Source organism: Dothidotthia symphoricarpi (genome assembly GCF_010015815.1).
Source record: "Dothidotthia symphoricarpi CBS 119687 unplaced genomic scaffold P153scaffold_27, whole genome shotgun sequence".
NCBI lineage: Eukaryota > Fungi > Ascomycota > Dothideomycetes > Pleosporales > Dothidotthiaceae > Dothidotthia > Dothidotthia symphoricarpi.
Genome location: NW_022985034.1, coordinates 65,913 through 85,460, shown reverse-complemented (window position 1 = coordinate 85,460; position 19,548 = coordinate 65,913). Strand labels below are relative to the sequence as shown.

Genomic DNA, 19,548 nt, shown 5'->3' with positions numbered 1-19,548 from the left:
TGGCTGAGGGCCAGCGTCACGCAGAGCTCACGCTGACTTCACAAACGTCTACTACGAAGTGTACAGCAAGACCTTATGCCTCATCCACGGCCAATGACTATAGCAAACCAAATCGCGGTATCCACGCCCTCAACGCCCTCAAAGACCTCCGTGGCGGCGACGCTGGCCAGATGACGGCGCGCTTTGCCTTCTATCTGTATACCATCGTGCGCGGCCACGAAACAATGGCTATAGTGATGGCAGCAGAGGCTCTTGGCTGTCTTGTAAAGCCTGGCTCAGATGTAGGTTGACCTCGTCTTGCAACGTGACACAAGAGATTTGAGGTCAGGGAGGCCGACGCTTCTGACATGCCCACAGTATAACGTCCTTGTTCCCACTCACTAAAACTAAGGCGTCACCAGCCGGCAGTGTCGAAGGTGAGATATAGCACATCGCAGATGGGATGCGGTCGCGTTGCGGGCAGGTATGTTGGGTACCTAGGAGATATCTGTTGAGTCAGAGATGAATGCCGTTGCTATGTTCTAAGAGTGAAAAAAGTGTGTAGAATGAATGTCATGTCAAGTAATGGGCCGCTCTTGGATGCGGAAAAAACACAGGCGACACGCCGAAAATTGAAGTCCGTAACGCAAGGGAACTAGTTTAGCGTCCTTGCTAGCGTTGTGATCTTCATTTGTACGATCCTTCAATTCCACCCCAGTCGAGAACGAGCGCGGGATTCGAAGACCGACCCTCAAACATCTGCATCAAGCACGCAAACAAAAGAATAAGGAAACAAAATACAGTATCTTGGCACAAGGTCTATACCTGCGAGCCTCGTGCTGGCGGTCGTTTTAAGTTCACGTGATTTGATTCAGTCAGATACAGTCTTCACGAATCGCACACAGATCGTGACAGCACATCCGAAGACAATAAATGCAGGGAACAAGTCGCAGTTCCATACAAAGGGTGCGGCCTAGAGCATTGTAAGAATATGGCGGATACGGTTATTAGCCCTCGGCCAATCGAATATTCTCAATCGGTTGCTTGACTGATCAAGAATAAATTCAGCTTCCTAACAATTAAAAGTGCAGTGCGCGCCTTGCACATACCAACAAAGCTCTAAATTTAGAGCTTTGGTGGCTCGCAGGGGCTGCCGGCTCGAGAACCCGCCACAATCTGATTGGTATATTGCCACCCACGCCACAACGTTATCAGCATCATGATGTCAGCCGTACGCGAGTGGCTTATTGCGCCGAGCTTTGCCGTGACTCCTCGAGCACGTACACATTTTTATCATCGCTAAGGGCCCTGTCGTGGCTTTCGCTCTCCCCATCCTGATTCTCAGGTTGCTGCACCCTCACACTGCAAAATATCCGGGGTAGAAAATCTTTATTCCCTCAGATCGATGTCTGCTCGTTTACTCGCTTGTGTTTAATGCTCTTAAGTCACTTTGGCTGCATCGCTTGACTACTGTCTCTCTACGTTAAATGCAGAACCAAGAAGTCACTCTTACTAGCTCTTTCATTGGGTTCGCAAGGAAATGGGGCAGAAATGAAGAGATCAGCGAAGCCGGCGAAGTGCTCGCGAGAACCTACGAAGACGATATCGTCAGCGAGCTGTACTACATCACCGCGACCCCCTACAACTCTTTGTCTATCGTAGGATGTTTACAAGTGTACCATAATCCGCTCAAAGGGTGAGTTGCTGTTTCATCTACAACGCTCATTATGGCACGTATAGGTTCTGTTCCTGCCGTGCAAATACAATATTTTTCGCCAGACGATCCTGCCGCCATTTCGTTGCTTCGCCGCCATCTCGCGACAAAACATACCGTTCGTTCTCTCTGCCACGCAAAGTATCTGCTTCTACTTAGCGGCTCTTTCCTCTGTCTTTACATATGAGACTGTAGCCACGGCCTCAGAGACGTCGGTAATCAATCTTCAGGGCTTCCGAGAATCATCTGCTGCAGGCATCTGCCACGCCAGATCGAACGTCAAGGAGTCGCTGGACTCACGCGACGCGATGCATACTGAGTCAAAGGATCGAACTAGTCACAAGACAAATGCGATTGCTTGTCGCACGTATGTCTGGCACTATCAATATTTAGCCATCGAGGACGGAAAGATGGAAATGACTCCGACAACACTATTGTCATGCCTCGCGCAAACGTCCAACGCGCAAACACACTTCCGTCTATCTCGTTACAGGCCTTTTATCTGTCACGGTCAAACAACACCCTTGCTTCTGAGAAGACCATTTGCGCAGTCCGCAAAGCCCTATTGACGGAGCATTGACGCCATGCTTCCAAACCTGCGACCGTTTCCAGGATCAATATCGCGCGCCCACAGCGCATCTCGTTTGTAGAGCCCGGCTCGTCCGCAGATTCTACCATGAGCACACTGCACTTGCTTTCTGTTATGGTGATTGCATCTCAGGATGGTTATCAAGAACCTGTTTTACGCCGAGACTCGACACTTGAGCCTCCCTACTGAACCACAAAGACACACATTCTTTTCAACATCTCCGTCCCCACGGCAAATTGCATAGGCTATGCTCAACATTGGCATTTCTGTTACTTCGTTGTCCTTGCAATGAAACCTTGACAGCGGTATCAAAACTTATCAAGTTTACTATCGAAGAGCCGCTGCTTCCATGTATCGTAAGGTGAGGTTCAAACCATCTTTTTCGTTATGTTTCGGGCGATATGTATTGGAAATGAAGATTTTTGATACTCAGTTTCACGGAGATCATGAACTCACTGAACATCTTTGAAAAACAAGATCTTTTAGAGGTCATCTCCGCCAGACCGGGCAAGGGCTCACACGTGTAAGTGAAAGTCGCGCAGCTGTTCGACTGCCTGCAATCCCTGCGACGCTGACCGGCGGACTTGGATCCTGTTGTGATGACTGTGGTTACACAGCTTTTGGCAATCGCGTATCACTGCGTCGTAGCCTATCAAAGCTGACTATCAAGATTGTTCTTCAACGGGTACTTACTTGCATGGCGGTTTCAAACTCTAGGACGCTAAAACAGGTGGGTCCCAGCCTTGCATCCTCTTTCACCTTGACCGCACATTTGATAACCCCGCCCAGCAAACGTATTTCACCTCGCCAAGCTCCGACCTGTTGTGGTTACTCACCTACAACAATTTTTTCCTTCTCTCCTCTCGCACTCCTGGCCACTGACCGCAGCATCAACGCCATGGCGACACTCGCCCATGTGTTCAACCATCTGGTGTTACCACCACAAATCCCCGGAGAACAGGACGAGGACATTGAACGCTCCAGTCACGATATCCTTGTTCGTCTCATCCGCGCCACGAGCACCTTGGCCAGGCTTGCTGGCCAGAATCAGACAGCTACTTGGCAACCACTTCGCCAGTCCCTTCGCCGTTGTCAATCTCTTCACGAGCGAGGTCATCTCGAAAAGCAGTCGCTCATCTCAGAATTCAAGAATATCCAACACGATCAGCCACTCGTCCTTCACATCATAGAACAAAATGCTGCCCTCATTGTTCGACGCGACATTAGGTATGAATCGCAGTCTACCACTACCTAGCACAGCGCACAATCCGCGACTAACACATATCAGTGAAAACAACGATATCGTCATCTTCGAGGCGTTCGAGGCATCCCCGCCTTCAGCTGAGGTGCTTGCTGCGGAGGGCGCCCTCATCTGGGACTTCCCCGACTGCGCGGCCCAGATTCCATTCAGCGAGTTTCAGAAGGCATCGTTCCAAGATGCCTTGGCTGACTTCCTCGAAAAGGGTAGCATGGAGCCGTTGAAGCGTTTCCAGGCACATACCACAAAAGCCCAAACCTCCGTCGTCGAGTCGCGTGACACCGCGAGTCCGGCACTCGTGACACATCTTCTCATACCGCTGCTCGAGGTCATCGGATCTGCAGTCGACAGCAACGTTCCTCAGCTCAGGAAGCGCGTCCGCGATGATGCAAACATCAAAGCTGCAGAGTTTCCATGGCGGAGATTGCCATTTTGGCTCGTACTTCGGGTCTCCACTCAACGACAACTTCAGCTTTCTCTTGGGAACGAGGCGGGCAGAGCCTGTTATAAGTTCTTGGTTACCACTCTCCTTGCAGAGCTTCTCAACGAATGTCCTACCCAACTGGCGCCTGAACTTACGATAACCCTCCGAAGCAAGGTCTGCCGCCGCCTCGCGAAGCTCGAACAAGAAAAGGTTGACTCACCTGCCCTATACAAGCACATGTTCGCCGTCGCTGGACCGTTCTTCAAAGAGTCTATCGCGCGGGTTACAAAGGTGATTGAATCAGCCTGGGAAAAGTTCAAGCGGGAGACCACACGTCCCATTCCTACACTCCCACTCCGGGCCGATCAGCAAGCGCTCTGCCTCTCTCTCCCTAACAGCGGAGCATACCTCCACGATGTGCTGAATCTTCCTCGTGCACACAAGAAGGTCAAGCTGTCTTTAGCTTTTCCGCGATCGGTGGACAGCACAATTGAACAGGTTGAGCAGTTTACAGACATGTATTTCAAGCTAACGAAATTGGAAAAGGATATCGAGACCCATCAAATTCCTCAATTCACGACATCCTCGACGCTGCCCTCACGCTGTCTCAAGCTCGCTGAAACGATATCCGATCTGATGGGAACCGTAGGCACGGCTTATGAGTCCAATCCTGAACAGCACTCCATCCTCATCCTGAACCTCTTCACACTCTGGGTGCGGCTGGACAGGTACATGATCGAAGCCTGTCCTCTGCTTCTCAAGTATCGCCCAGTATTCTCTCCGGAGCTCTTGGACGCATTGCATCTTCCACTCATGTCAGAGATGCAGCGACTTCATGACATCCAAGTGTATCTACAAGATAGGCATACGAGGTCCAAGCATCAGACAACAATACTTTCCGAGCCCGATAAGCACAGCTTCGCAGTTGAGTATGTCGCACAGTCCAGACCAATGAAACAGCTCCTTGAACAAATACAAGAGGCTTCTAGGCTTTCACGAGAAGCAAAGAAAGCTGAGCTGGACCGATGGTGTCAAGAGTATGATGCCCATTCCTTGGGCATATCCGGCGGCACATGCGTCTGCACTTTCAATCGCGACGGTTCGCGATATGTGAGAGGATGTGACAAATGCTGGCATTGGCGAGCCAGAAATCGAATGCAGATATACGCTCACGAAGATTTCCTGCCCAAGAACACTGTGAAAGCGGCAGCCGTTGTATTCGAGTTGCGTATTCCGGCCTCCCTCGCTGCGTATCGAAACGCCACATGGAAGATCTTCGAGTTGGCATATCCTGCCAAGCCTGCGTCACGATCACCAATCAAGGTCTTGAAAGATTATGAACCGTTCCAACCATATATTCAGGAATTCGCGAGCGGCATCACTATTTCATCGACTTCCAAACCGTTTGCTGGCACCCACTACAAGGTTGCTAAGGAGAGAATGAAAGCATCGGAAGCCGATGTTCTGTATCCCAACGGCCTGACCTTCTTCTATTTCGACATGGCCTCGGACACATGGGTCAAAGATTTTAACAAGCCGTTGACCTTCCAGCATCTTTGCGGTGTACATGTCCCGCGATCGCTGGTGCATTCGGTCATGCCTGAGTCGATACACCCACCAACTGAAGTCCATGGACTATCTTCATACGAGGTTGTCGCTTCTGAAACCGAATGTCCACCAGATATCGCCATTCGAGAATTCATGGCGTATCAGCGCTTACTGTCAGGCAAGACCCGTCGATGGCTCACTATGTTGGTAGAGTTGGGCGCATCAGATGTGAACTTCAGCAACGAGAGCACGATGCATATGTTCAACCACCTCACTACGCAGGCTGGACCATCACGGAATGAGTCTGGTGTCCTTCGTGACGTTCATGTGGTTTTCAAGGAGACGTCGTTCTGCAGGCGCTTGGCGGAACAAATTAGCAATCGCCTACGGAGCATCACGTCCAGTTGGCGCGAGGTGCATTGCATGGAAGTCCTCATCACGCTTAGTCTGCGACTATTCACGTTCGCTTCGTCCAAGATGTTGGCTATGACTCTTTTGAAAGAAGCACGCGACATTACCTTGACATGGATTACGTGTCTTCGAGACGACGTAAGGAGTGCCCGAGAAGCTCATGCAGCGGAGACGGCTGCTCGATCTGCGTTCTGGGCTGCCCTGCTGTGCCGAAGGACATTTTCTACCTTTGCCGAATCAGATCAGCTAATCCCACAAGATGACTTGTCGGCTTTCGTTCAGGCCTCAATGGCTCTCCAAGAGAATCTCCTCGTCGACTTGGCCAAGCTACCACCAGTACTCAAGGCCATGTTGATTCGCGATACGAAACTGGCCTTCAACATCCAATCACAGTTACTTCAATCGATCAAGGCTTCTCCTCAGAGCATCGGTATGGCCATCAACGCATCCTGGTCAAACTCGGCAAACTCAACACGGAAGGTCTTCACTGTGTGGCAAACCTTGACTTCTCCACACGATCGATGGATTGTATCAACTATGGTTGCTACAATGGAGAGTTCAGCAAAGTCACAGGTGGTTCACTATAACTTTATTGAGGGGCACCTGCTCGTCGATGGCAAGCCCTTGGGAAAATTGCCGCGAGACATTCGAGAATCACTTGAGGTGAAGAAACTCTTCGGCAACCAATATCTCCGAACGCTTCCATCAGCTGAACACGGCATGTCCTATGTTATGACAACTCGGATGCACAACCACGAGTTTCATTTCGGGATGCGAGATGGACGAGTTATTATCCGTGCCCGTACTCGAGGTAACCTTCTAGAGTACGTTCCGCCTGCGCTCTTTTCTGGACCTAATAGTTTCGACCTGCCATTTGGCCTTGTATCCAACTGCCAGCACTGGTTGAATCTGAATATGAAATGTATCGAGGTTAGACGCAAGCCCGAAGCCTGGCAAACCCGGACAAACGATTGGATTATTGACCTTGTCGATCGTCAAGGCAAGCGGAGCGAACGTTCTACTTTGGTTGACCCTAATTCCATCTTGTTTCAACAAGTCGCCGACATCTTCCGCCACTTCGAAAATCCAAACAAGATCACGATCTTCCAGCCTATACACAAGAATGGAGCCTTGTCTGTCGAGCTACGCCATTTGGAACTATCATTTAAAGTGAACAAGCAAGGACTGCTCCAATGTCATGAACTAGGTGCAGAGATTGATCCTAACCAGGATGCTGGCACCCTATATGGATTTGAGAGTAAGATCGTACTGCGTGACATCGCAGACCCTAAGAGCCGGAGCATCATCGCTCCATGGGGAGAACTTTCTAGCAAGCGTCGTGGGATGCACATCGCCGTGCGGGCAGCTAGCTGCACTGAGTATGCGAGGTTCGGGATCGATGAGGTACTCGGACGGTTGTTATGCCCTTCGGAGCCACGACTCCTATATGCAAAAGCTCAGTTCCATGCGTTTACGTCCTTCGCTATAGCTGACCCGTTGACTGGGCGCACTGGCACCGAAGAAGCCTTACACATCTTGCAATCAGGTTGTTGTCAGCCATGGTTACCGTTGGGAGGTTCTCCGCTCAAAATCCTTGAGTCTGTCGGAAAACTTAGTCCAGCGCGAGAGTACTATCCCAAGGAGAAGAAGAACCTGCAGAACATTGGTTGGAAGGCCAGTTTGACAATGACCATCCAGCATGATGCATATGAAGGTCTGGTACACGATATACTCAACAAGTCAGAAGTACTTTCTGTCTTTGCCCCAGATCACCCAGGCCACTCAAACAACGTTCGGCTTAGTAACTACACGCCGACTCACCTTCGCAAGCGAGGCATCACTCAGCGGCGTCTCTACGAGCGCAATCTATTCGATACACACGAGATCGCCAAGGATAAGGTTTACAATTCTCGAGCCCAACAAGCCAATTCGGCACAAGCAAGGAAAGTCCATGACGTTGCAAAGCTTCTGTGTACCCAGCCATTCAACGTACACATCACTCGACAACTATCCACGGTTCTCGAAGACTGGAAACTCATAGGCGGATTCCACGCCACATCTGAGTTCATGCCCGCCAGCTTGAGCGATCTGACAGAGAAGCCTGTTGACGAGCAGTGGGGCAGTCTTGTAAACCTCTGTCGTAGTTCTGCTTCTCACGACTTGTATGGATTGATGTTCCGGCTCAGCCTCATGTCATTAAATGCCGAAACCGACCTCAATGTAATCAACGTCCTTGCAGCGTTTGCAGTGATCCCCGGATTGAAATCACTGCAACCGCCATCGTATTCCTCGTTCAACCAGTTTGAATTGAACCAGACCCCAACTGCGCAATCCCTTTTCCGAATCATTTCCGTCGATCTGCCTAACAGGCTAAACTCGACTGGCGACAAGGTACAAAAGGCGCATCAAAAGTCATGTGAGATAGAGGGAAGGCGATTAGCGCAACACTTCCTGAGTCAATGGCCTCACGAAGAACCTTTCTTGGATGGATTTGAGTCGGATATCATTGATACCGGACTTGCAACAGACCGAGTTGTTTCAGAGTGGCATCGTTTGCGCGCGAACCTGAAACTTTCGGAATATGTTATGCAGATCCAGGATGTACTAGAGCTGTACAAGGGTCCCAGGAATACATCAGCGCCAAATGTCTGGAATTTTGCACCGAGTCCCATCCGACCACTAGTCCGCGGTCCCGTTATTCCATCAATTTCCAGGGATCTCGTAGTCAAGTCCCTAATATCGCCCTTGAACACACATGCTTGCGATGAGATGGTTCCTGGTAGCCAGTCTGCTACTCTGTCCGCGAGCCGTTCAGCCTCACAGCCTCCGTCTAGGGAGATGGCTGAGCTACGAAAGATCCTTTCCTCATTCATCTTCTCGTCGAACTCCATCCGCCAAGAATACGCTCGCGACCTCGAAACAAGCCTTCTGGCTCTTGAAGAGACCAGCAATCACCTGGAGGCCCCTTACGATGCTCCGAATATTACAGTCATTGCAGGCAGTATCCAAAAGATCTGCGCCTTGCGTTCAGCTCACTTCATCCAGATTCGCAACGCTCTATCCATTGACGACGATCGTTTCCATTGGCTTGATCTTGGGAATCTCTGGCCTTTGAATACATCAATAGAGATGCTGGAGCAACTGCGCTCAAGCTCCAACCATATTTTCGGGCACCTTGTTAAGGACGCAATTGTCTCGCACGGTATCCTCCTCACAACGCTGCAGAAACTCACACGGCTCAAGCATGCACTTTATCATGCAAAACAGACTCGGGTTCAAGAAGAGCTTGGAAACGTTGGCCATGAGAATTGGGATCCTTCGGAGTTCCCTGATTGGCTTCTCCTAGAGATTGATAGTGATCTTCTGATCCGGCAAGAGCAGATTGATGTCGCACGTGCAATCATTGCGCCAAAATCAGGAGACAACACTGTGTTGCAATTGAATATGGGTAAAGGTGAGTTGAAAGTCTTGCAAGTAACATCACTATGTCTAATTGTGTCGACAGGTAAAACATCCTGTATCGTTCCTATGGCAATGGCAATTCTCGGCAACGGAAACCAACTCGCGCGTCTTATCGTACCAAAGCCACTGCTCCCCCCGACAGCCCAGATGATCCAATCTCGACTTGGGGGGCTAGTCGGTCGAGAGCTCCGGCACATACCCTTTTCACGACGTACCATGCCCAGCCCGGAGATACTTCAACTCTACAGTGATCTCCACCAAGACATGCTTCGCCGTTGTGGTGTTATGTTGAGTGCTCCGGAGCATGTCCTATCTTACAAGCTCAGTGGTCTTCAACATCTTGCCGGACCAAGCTCATCGATTGCATGCAGAATGATCAAGTTCCAGTCATGGTTGGAGTCCACGTGTCGGGACGTTCTGGACGAATCTGACGTCTCTTTGGCAGTGAAAACTCAATTAATCTACCCGAGTGGCGAGCAAACCACTGTTGATGGCCATCCACACCGCTGGCAAGTAGCACAGTCATTGCTATCACTTGTGAAAGACCATCTTCCAGAGATCCGACGCACGTTCCCGCGGAGCATCGAAATCATCAAACGCGATCATGGATACCCGATGGTATACTTTCTTCGGTCAGATGCCGAGGAAGACCTGCACCGACGGATTATCGATGAGATATCTACAGGTCAAACCGCATTCCTTCGCTTCTCAGACTCCACTCCACCTGGCTACTACGCGGAGATTGGTAAGGTCTTCACAGACACGACCCTTGACGACAACTTGTTCAGGCGCGTGACTGCACTGTTTTCCGATGAGAACGTAGCATCGAAGAAGCTACTCCTTGTTCGAGGCCTGCTGATGAACCGAATTCTTCTCCTCTGTTTGAAGAAGCGATGGAATGTGCAGTACGGTTTGCATCCGGGTAGGGATCCCATCGCAGTGCCCTTCGAAGCAAAGGGTGTGCCTTCTGAACAAGCTGAGTTTGGCCATCCCGATGCCGCAATTCTGTTCACTTGTCTGGCCTTCTACTACTCTGGCCTAGATCGACATCAACTCAACCAAGGTCTTCGCCATATTTTGGCGTCCTCCGATCCTTCCAGTGAATACGACAGATGGACGAGCACTTGCGATACTCTTCCGGAAGCCCTGTCCCACTGGAACATCATCAATGTGGACGATCAACGTCAATTCGAAGAGCTTTGGAACCATCTTCGAGTCAGTACAAGTGTGCTTGATCATTACATGAATCATTTCGTTTTCCCTGCCCACGCAAAGCAGTTCAGTATCAAGTTACAAGCTTCTGGATGGGACCTGCCTTTATTTTCGAAGTCGGACTCCAGCGACAACGTAACAACAGGCGCGATGACTACTGGATTCAGCGGAACCAATGACAACAAGATGATGCTGCCACTCACCATTCGACAAGACGACCTCCCGAGCTTGCATCAGACCAACGCAGAAGTCCTAACCTACCTGTTACAAACTCGAAACCGAAGCTACTACCTCGCGGCTCAAGGGGGGAAGCGTTTGTCGGAGACGCAACTCTTGAATCAGCTAAGTATGAAAGATATTCGTGTACTCATCGACGCCGGCGCATACATTCTCGAAATGGACAACGAAGCTCTTGTAACGGCATGGCTAGCTATCGACACACAACGACCGGCAGCTGTGTTCTTCGGGGCCGACAACAGGGCCAAGGTTCGTTATCGTGGAATGAAAGACTCAGTGCCATTGCTGGCCACACCCTTTGCCGATAGTTTGGACGGATGTCTTGTCTATTTCGATCAGGCGCACACGCGTGGAGTAGATTTGAAGTTACCCCAAAATGCCCATGGTGCATTGACGCTTGCCCCTGGACAAACAAAAGATCACACAGTTCAAGGTAACGATACATTTTCGGCGTGTAAGATCTCAATACTGACAACATTTGCAGCTGCCATGCGCCTCCGACAACTCGCGACTACCCAATCCCTGTCCTTCTTCGCCTTTCCCGAAACCCACCAATCCATCCTTGACGTCTGCAAGATGACAGACAAAGACCCCATCAACTCATCTCACGTCGTGCGCTGGCTTTTAGAACAGACCTGCTGCGCGAACGAGCAGCTCCAAAATCTTTACATCTCCCAGGGCGCCGATTTCTGTAACCGCAAGATGGCGGAATGGGAGAACGCGGAATTTCTCTCTAATGTCAAAGATAGAGATGCGTATATCAAGGCCCTTCAACATCCTGAGCATCAGACACTTGAGCAGCTATACGGAAGCCGTGCAAGCGATGCAAACTGTCTTCCTCCGCCCCAAACTCTGTTTCCGCAAATCCAGGCTTTTACGGACGAGCTCAATAATCGACGTCACAGCACCGCCGTTAATCCCAACGCTATGCACTCGTTCGCGCTTGAGGAGGTAGAACAGGAGCGCGAAGTCGAGTTCCAAGTTGAGGAAGTGCGTGAAGTGCAACAGCCTGTGCATTACGAAGCTCTCACATTTCCAGGTGTTCACCCCAGCATCTCCGACTTCGTTCACACAGGCATTCTGGGCGGAGGAGAGGGATATGAACACGTGTTTACCGCCGTGTCACGCACCTCGGTGGGCCAGAGGTTTAGTGTTGCGGAGTCAGAGTCACGATTGTTTGTTTCAGCAGAGTTCATGAGGACGATTGTGACAGAGAAGAATGGTGCCATGGACAATTTCTTGGTAAGTCAACTTCCCAACTCCATCCTATACCAAACGATATACTAACAATTCACCCAGCGTCCTGTTGAGTGGATTCTCTACAGCCCCAGCACCTCCACAGCCTTGATCCTTATCGCCGAAGAAGCCGAACTCCTGATCCCCGAGCTCCGCGACCAAGAAGCCCCCGCAAAAGTCCACCTCCTCACGTACTCGGCGCCTATCACGAAGAAGATGCTACACTTCAGTGCCCTGACGTACTACGCTATGCCTGTGCTTCCGGATGGCCATGCCATCCCGCACTGGCTCACGATTGAGCTTGGCGTCTTTGCAGGGCGGTTGTATATGGACTTCGAGGAGTACGCAAGGCTGGAGAGATATGTCAAGAGCAACGGTGATGGGAAGCGATCGGGTGCGTCAGCAATGAAAGAGGCTAGCTTCCTCCTCGAGTGGCTATCCCTGCGTCGAAAAGGTCAGGACATCATGCACACACCAGCTGGGTATGTGTGCCAAGGTCGCGTTCTGGATTGCGGACATGCTTTCTTCGTCAAGCAGCGTGTTTATGATAAGGGTGTTCTGAACCCGTATCGCGTTAATGAGATTGTTGACAGTGTTGATGCAGAGGAGGTGGATGAAGACGATGTGTGGCATGGTAGTGGTGGGGACGAGCTGGAGTGAAGTTCTTGCTGGGGGTTATTCTGGCACATAATCCTGTCAACTATCGCTTCGTGCTCGCTAAATATTTCCGCTTTTCTCCTTGTGAAGAATGATCATGTGCGGTAGAGTAGATGCATGTATTCTACTTCCTTACCTTCTTAGTCGTTCACGCTGTACTCTCTTCTCTCTGCCATGTTGCTGGTATTATCACTTGCAAATTGCACTTTGATCTAAGTATCAGATCCAGCTGTCTTCGGAGTGATGTTCATGATTAATGGCTCGAAAACCCGAGTTCTGGCAAGCAGTTAAGGCCAGGTATTCTGCACCTTCAAATCGGAAGTCGACGGGAGACTCTATTTTATATTATCATGACTTTTTCAAGCGCTATAAGAAAACTTAGTTGGTTCTACCAGTAAAGAGCGCTGTAGCCATTTCCTTGAATGGCATCAACGCCGGAACTTAGGGCTGTGGGTGCACTTGGTGTCTAGTTGTGTACCTGCACGGAAAAGAGAATGACATACAGAAAATGGTAGAGCTAGAGAATTCCGAAGTTTCAACCTACACTATACTTTGATATCAAAGACTTCTTGTACACGGTCATGGATGATGCTATCCTCACCTAGTCTACCTGACCCTGAGAGGATCTCGAGCTGAATGGAGTATTGACAACCATGAGTCAGCATTCTAAGACGTGACGATGGTTGAACATGATTTTATGCCCCAGCTTTCTGATCACTGTGCCCAAAAGTTCGACCTTACGATTACTCATTCAATCACTATTTCCACCATCTCAATCACGCATTTCGGGTGCTCTGTTTGAGAATGTGTTAATAAGAGCAAGATATCCAATTCGGGGTGTAGCATCTCGTTTCAATGTGCAGTCTCTTCGAAAAAGTCTCAGGATCAAGGTACACGTTCCGGCCCGCGGGAAGTCAATATGAGAATACATCGAACAACGCTAACCCCGATCTGGAATGTTGCCGAGGTACTCGCTCCACAAGCAAATTTATTATTGTTAGCCTCGTGCCCCCTACTAGCGTCATTCCAAACGGCTGAGCAGCAATGCCTCGCGTCGCAAGCCGAAGTCATCACCAGCAACACGCCAGTTAGCCCAATAACATCTGTCACCTCTATACGCAAACTTCAACCGCGCTTCCTACAACTAATCTCGACATGTAATCTACACGCACATGTTGATGTCTAGACCCCTCGCTTACGATTACGCACATGTCCATCGTTGGATGCGCCATTTTACACTCACGACCTGGACGCACATGGCATGCACAGTTACACTGACATCGCCAGCGAAACTCGTATCGAGACACGTCGTTGACCAGCATTCCGCCATTCCTCCTATCCTCCCACTACGCGTATTTCCTGAATGGAGGCTGAGCCGCGATACGAAGTCCTCCTGGTCCAAAGAGCGCGGGTAAAGTCTAGCAAGAAGACTCTAATACCGTTGTCGATTTGCAGGCGTATGTGCTTATCACGAGACGTTTATATCACCGTTGGGACGCAGGACAGGGCTTCGACGTGTAGCCGACTTGACGATCGATGCGCAGAAGGACATGGACATAGACATGGATCGAACGTGCGGCACGATGGCGATGGCGGAAATGAATGCATACTGCTTCTCGAAGAGCTGCGCGGACTGTAAGCCGCTTTAACATGCGTAGGGGCTGGCGCTCTTCCCATATCGTCGGTGTCAGCCCTCGGCGGCGACTGACCCTGGAGACACAGACCAAGACCTCCAAGTGTATACCCAGACGAGAGATGAAGTGGTGAGCCGGTAGCCCTACTGTGACGAAAACGAGTTGTTGACAAGAACGTGCGCATTGGGTTAAACACCGGCATAATTGCGAGAACGAGCAACCAACCAGCCAGCCGCTGTTTGGCGCACTCGTGCACACACCATACCCGGCTCATTCATGAACGCCCGGATTGATCGACAACCGCTTCAGGTTGGAGCACATAGATATGGATGTGTGTTTCATGATGTCAGGATGTCCCTTCAACAGTTACTGCAGACTCAGTCGTGGGCAAGGAGCTGGGCAGAGACGTAGTGCTGGATATTGACAAGTGCGCGCTCGACGACTCATGTTCAGAGATGGACACAAACCACAGCAAGATCAAGAGCCGAACCAATCTTCACCTATGACTCTTCTATCGCTTACTTGAATGACGTTCGATCTGAACCGCCCGCTTTTTCGGAGATTGTCCAAGTAAATGAGCCATGGCTGGCCGTTGTGGGGTCACTACTAGCGACTTGGGAAGCAGCGCGTTGAGCTTATTACCACTTGGTACTTGAGGCAGAAAGTCATCTCGTTCATCATTTATATTTTTCTCCTTCCACGGCTCATTCTGCACGGTGGGCATGTTACAGAATTCCCTACCACGCATGTGTGTTTCTCAGCGTCTGCTCTCTGGAATACATCGTGTCGCCAAGGCTATTTTGCTTGTAATAACAACTGACTGGTAGTTGAAAGCTCCCTCGGGATATCTAGTCTCACCTCCTGGGCACGGTTGTTCTACAGCATCGCCTTTCTTTTCCCGCGAACCTCCCCTCCCCAAATCTACTCGCTTTCACTCTCGCTCGAGCACTCACCTGGCAAGGCTCAGATCCGCACCCTGTAGATGTATCTGGGCTGTCCGAGTACGATCCCAGGTATCATCCAGCCGCAAACATGCCGAGGGGCCTTGCCCTTTACCCCATCCCCATGCCTATGAGCTTACGCAGGATGTCAGGCAAGGGGGTAGAACCGCACGATACTATGCCTTCATATTTATCTGCCGCAGGATCCTGGTAATATCGTCAACTGTGTATGTGCAATCTCTGATACTTTCCCAATGCAATCCATCAGCCAACGAATCCAAGTCCGTTAATACGAAGCTGTGTAGCAAGGTCTTCATAGCTACATGTCCGCGCGAGTCCTACCTTCATGTCGACAGAACGAAAGTGGAATGGTTGCAAGGGCCGCCTGTAATACACTTCAGAATGCTATGTTGCGAGCGAGAATCCACGACAAGCTTTTTGAGGTTATAAAGTGTTGCTTTAATTGTTTAGATTTACAGGATAGTATCTGCAAATTAACATGCTCTGCTATTGTGATTTGTGGAATCGTGAGTAATGGGCTGGGATGCTAGTCTGAGGAGCATATCAGTTGTGGCTTATTGGACACAAGCTTCGCCTCCTGATTTCCATCAAGCTCATTTCATACTCCAACGGTAGATGTGGTTGTCAAGACTGATGAAAATGACAAGGGATATTCTCGGCAATCACATCGTGGTGCATTGCACATGGCGCAGTTACGCATCGCAAAAGGTGTGTCTAGGGGCGATCGAAATCAAAGTGGGGCGGGATTAGTTCATTGCCAGTTATTTCGAGTCTAACAGCGGCTAAACTTCTACACGCCTGCTGGATCGTGCATTTTGCAGCTACTCGACCTCAACTACACAGTTTTCGAGATACTGAGGTTGCGCGTAGGCTACTGGCGAAACATTTGTATCGATACAACTCCTACGACATGGCGCCCTGAGCGCACACAACCGTAACGCGTCTTCTGTAGTGCCTTGAAACGACCATCTCGCGCACGATGCTACACACCAACAGCTGCCTAAGACGGAAATGGTCGCCGAATACACAATGCCACGCCGGTACAGGTAATATGCCAATAAGCTGAAACGAATATCTCCCCTACACGTAGGCTATAGCAGCAGTACGCGACTTTACTGCGCTTCCCATCCACACGCTCGACGTTAACCTTGGCTCTCAACTCGTCACCTATACCGCTGTAGCGATCTACAATTTAGGGTTTCTCGTGAAGAATATGGTATGTTACGTGCGTAGAAGAGGAATGGCGGCTACACTTTGGTATAGGGGTGATACAGATTGTAACGTTCACGAGCAAGACTTTTGAGTTGGGTGGTCTAACCCGCAGAATTGAGGAGGGCATTATCGCTGACATAATAGCCGATCTTGCCACGACGATGCTGCGCCTTGCTGATTTTAGTTAATCAGGCAATGGTCTTTGGCCTGTAAGGCTCCCGTAGAGATTACACTAGCTGTTTATTAGATAAGCAGTTCTTGAGTAACCCAGAAGTTGAGAATTTTCGGACTCTGGCCCGAGCCTTTAGTGGAGTGTCGAATCCATGAGATCAGTCCGCTTATGAAAAATGTGTCTGTGCCCTGTTAACTTTGAGTATTTTGGGGGTGTGGGTTTCACGAGTGCGCTGGCAGTGGACCCACGAAGTTTGTCTTTGCGGTGTCGATCTCAGAAACGTTATTCATCAGCGATAGGCTGCATTGATATTTCTTTTCCTAACAATCAACTTTACGGAAGACACGTCCCACGCTCCGATATCAGTCTGTTTAGTTATTTGCAACAATGGGCACGACTAAAATTACGATCCCTTCTCTGCCCCTCGAGATAGTGCAGCAGATAGCAGATTGTGTTGAAATAGTGCATCGACCTAGCCTTTTCGCCTTCAGCCTAGCTAGCAGGGCTTGCCACAGGGCTGCAGCGTTTCTCGTTTTTCGGAAACTCAGTATCACGATCCATAATCGTGAAGGATTGCGGCGCGACGCTGATAGACTTGTTGAGACTCTCTTCCGTGCGGATTCCGCTCGTCAGGTCCAAAACATCACTATCAAAGGGGCTCTACGCCTCAACACCAAAAGGACAGACATATATAACCCTGATGAGTGTTGGCTTAGACGATCTGGCCTTGCCGAAATACTGGTTGACGAAGAACTCATGGACAACTCCCGCCGATATGTAGTCTACGATGAACGCGTCATTGAAGAGTCTTCTGAAGAAGACATGGCATGGGCTCCTATTGTGAGCCTGCTACAAGCGCTACCTGGTCTGAGAGACCTAGTCTATGACTGCCAAAGTCAACTTCCGCCAAGTCTTCTAAGGGCTCTCCACGAGCAGCATCCTCTTTGCAGACTTCATCATCTCACGTTCCGGTTCCGAACCTTATTGTGGGGAGTTCCTTATCCCTACGAGATGGAGCTTGCCACGTCTCCATCTCTGTACAGAGTGAGAGTTACATGCACCTATCAAGATTCAGACGGCGACTTTGATTTCAATCGGGACGCCGTAATGGAGCTTGCCGCTGGGCTTGCTCCCAATCTCAAGGAGGTCACTATTTTGGATCTCAACCCATATCTTTCCTCCAGTCAACGTAGCGTGCGAAAGCCGTCGTGGCAAGGTCTTCCAGGCTGCATCGGCGAGGGAACTGGGTCCTTGACATCACTGTCACTCAAAGGATTCGAAGGTTTCATAAGGCCAGCCCAGCTACAGAGCTGGGCTAAGCATACGGACTTTGCTCACCTGCAGCACCTCGTCCTTGGGGGGCTAAGTTTAATTTTTCCATGTGGACTCAGTGGTGAGACAATGGAATGGATTGCTCGAAACCTTTCATTTCCCTACCTCAAAACGCTCGTTGTTTATCTTACCCGCGACGACACTTTCATCGAAAGACCTCACTACAATGAGAACGCAATATCTTTTTTTCAGGCTATCAACTCTCTTGAGGAGCTGTCTATTAATGGGCCGATGGAGCCACAGATTATAGACGCTGTCTTGAACCATTATGGACCGACACTCAAGAAACTTAGGTTCAACCCAATGGAACATATGTCAGTCATCAGTAATGGTCGCGATCGACGAGAGATTCCTATGGAATTCACCAAGGATCGAATAGTGCAAATACAAGCTCAGTGTCCAGTATTAGAAGAGCTCGCGATTCCAGTCATGCGCAATAAGTCGAGTGCGTCCGAGACTGAAATCTACAAATGCTTTGGCAAAATGAAAAGTCTGCGATTTCTTTTCCTCACTCTGGATTGTGCAAACTGGCGGATTGGGCGCGACCCGACATACGACCCCTGCTTTAATGAGGGGGATCAAGAGCTTGCTTGGATCCATACAAAAAACGTCAAGAGGGGCAACGTGAGAGAAGCATTAATCAATAGCGCAGTAGATGAGACGCTGGCTCGCTCAATCTGGGAGATAATTGCCGAGAACAAGACAGGCAGACGGCTAGAGCAACTTAAGCTGTGGACGAAGAATGGTGGTAATTTCGCCTCAACCGCGTCCACATACGCTATTAGCACTGCCGCCAAGAGTATGAGTCGGTCGTGGCTGATTAAGCGCCTTCCGCGCGATGATACGGAAGATATCGCTGTGAAGGAACTGGGGCAGTGCGCAAGGGAAACTCACGAACGGGAATCTAGTAAGAAGTTGGAATGTGTGGTTGAACGAATATACCATTCTATCTGGCCACGTAAAAAAGATAGCAAAAATTGGCGGGATGACTGGTCTAGTTTTCCCCTTGAGAGCTAGGATTTCCATAAATTCTATCCTCATTGTAGTAGGATTGTGGACTACAGCTATCAAATACATCAGATGCTCCATGTATGTAGTTATTAATTCCTCGAGAGTAAACTTTCCGCCACTACTTTGGTATAAAAGCGGCATTTGTCCAAAACGCAGTCGCGAGGCTACGGATGCAGACATTCGGAATACCGTTAACTACTGACTACCAGCATCGCATCCTAGATCACCAGATGGTGCTTGTTACAATGTCCAACTCCGCTGGACTACTCGTGAGCCTCGCCCTGATGGATCTTCCAGATAACATCCTATCAGTTTTGTGCGACCATTTCAACCCCTTCTACTCTTGAGCAGCGGACGGCTTTCGCGGCACCTATCAGAGAGCGAAGAGCTGGATCAAGAATACATATCGTCGTCATATGGCCAGATCGGAGAGTAACATTGTTGAGAACTTCGTTCTCTTTGGATTCAGACCTACCCTCACAGTCCGGTCCGCCTCGC

The 19,548-nt window shown here is 49.9% G+C and overlaps 2 protein-coding genes across 2 annotated transcripts; both read left to right on the top strand.

The window, feature by feature from the left end:
- Positions 1 to 2,728: 2,728 nt before the first annotated feature.
- Positions 2,729 to 12,901, top strand: P153DRAFT_435751 (uncharacterized protein; the record flags this gene model as incomplete). The annotated part of the gene is made up of 6 exons (XM_033673169.1): positions 2,729 to 2,805; positions 3,072 to 3,509; positions 3,571 to 9,377; positions 9,429 to 11,267; positions 11,319 to 12,076; positions 12,134 to 12,901. The coding sequence occupies 6 exons, from the start codon at positions 2,729 to 2,731 to the stop codon at positions 12,728 to 12,730; spliced, it is 9,516 nt and encodes a 3,171-aa protein (XP_033518062.1). The 3' UTR covers positions 12,731 to 12,901.
- Positions 12,902 to 16,778: 3,877 nt separating this feature from the next.
- Positions 16,779 to 19,056, top strand: P153DRAFT_412508 (uncharacterized protein; the record flags this gene model as incomplete). Its single annotated transcript, XM_033672107.1, has 2 exons — positions 16,779 to 18,357; positions 18,409 to 19,056. Exons 1-2 carry the CDS (start codon positions 17,095 to 17,097, stop codon positions 19,054 to 19,056), a joined length of 1,911 nt encoding a protein of 636 aa, XP_033518061.1. The 5' UTR covers positions 16,779 to 17,094.
- Positions 19,057 to 19,548: the final 492 nt, after the last annotated feature.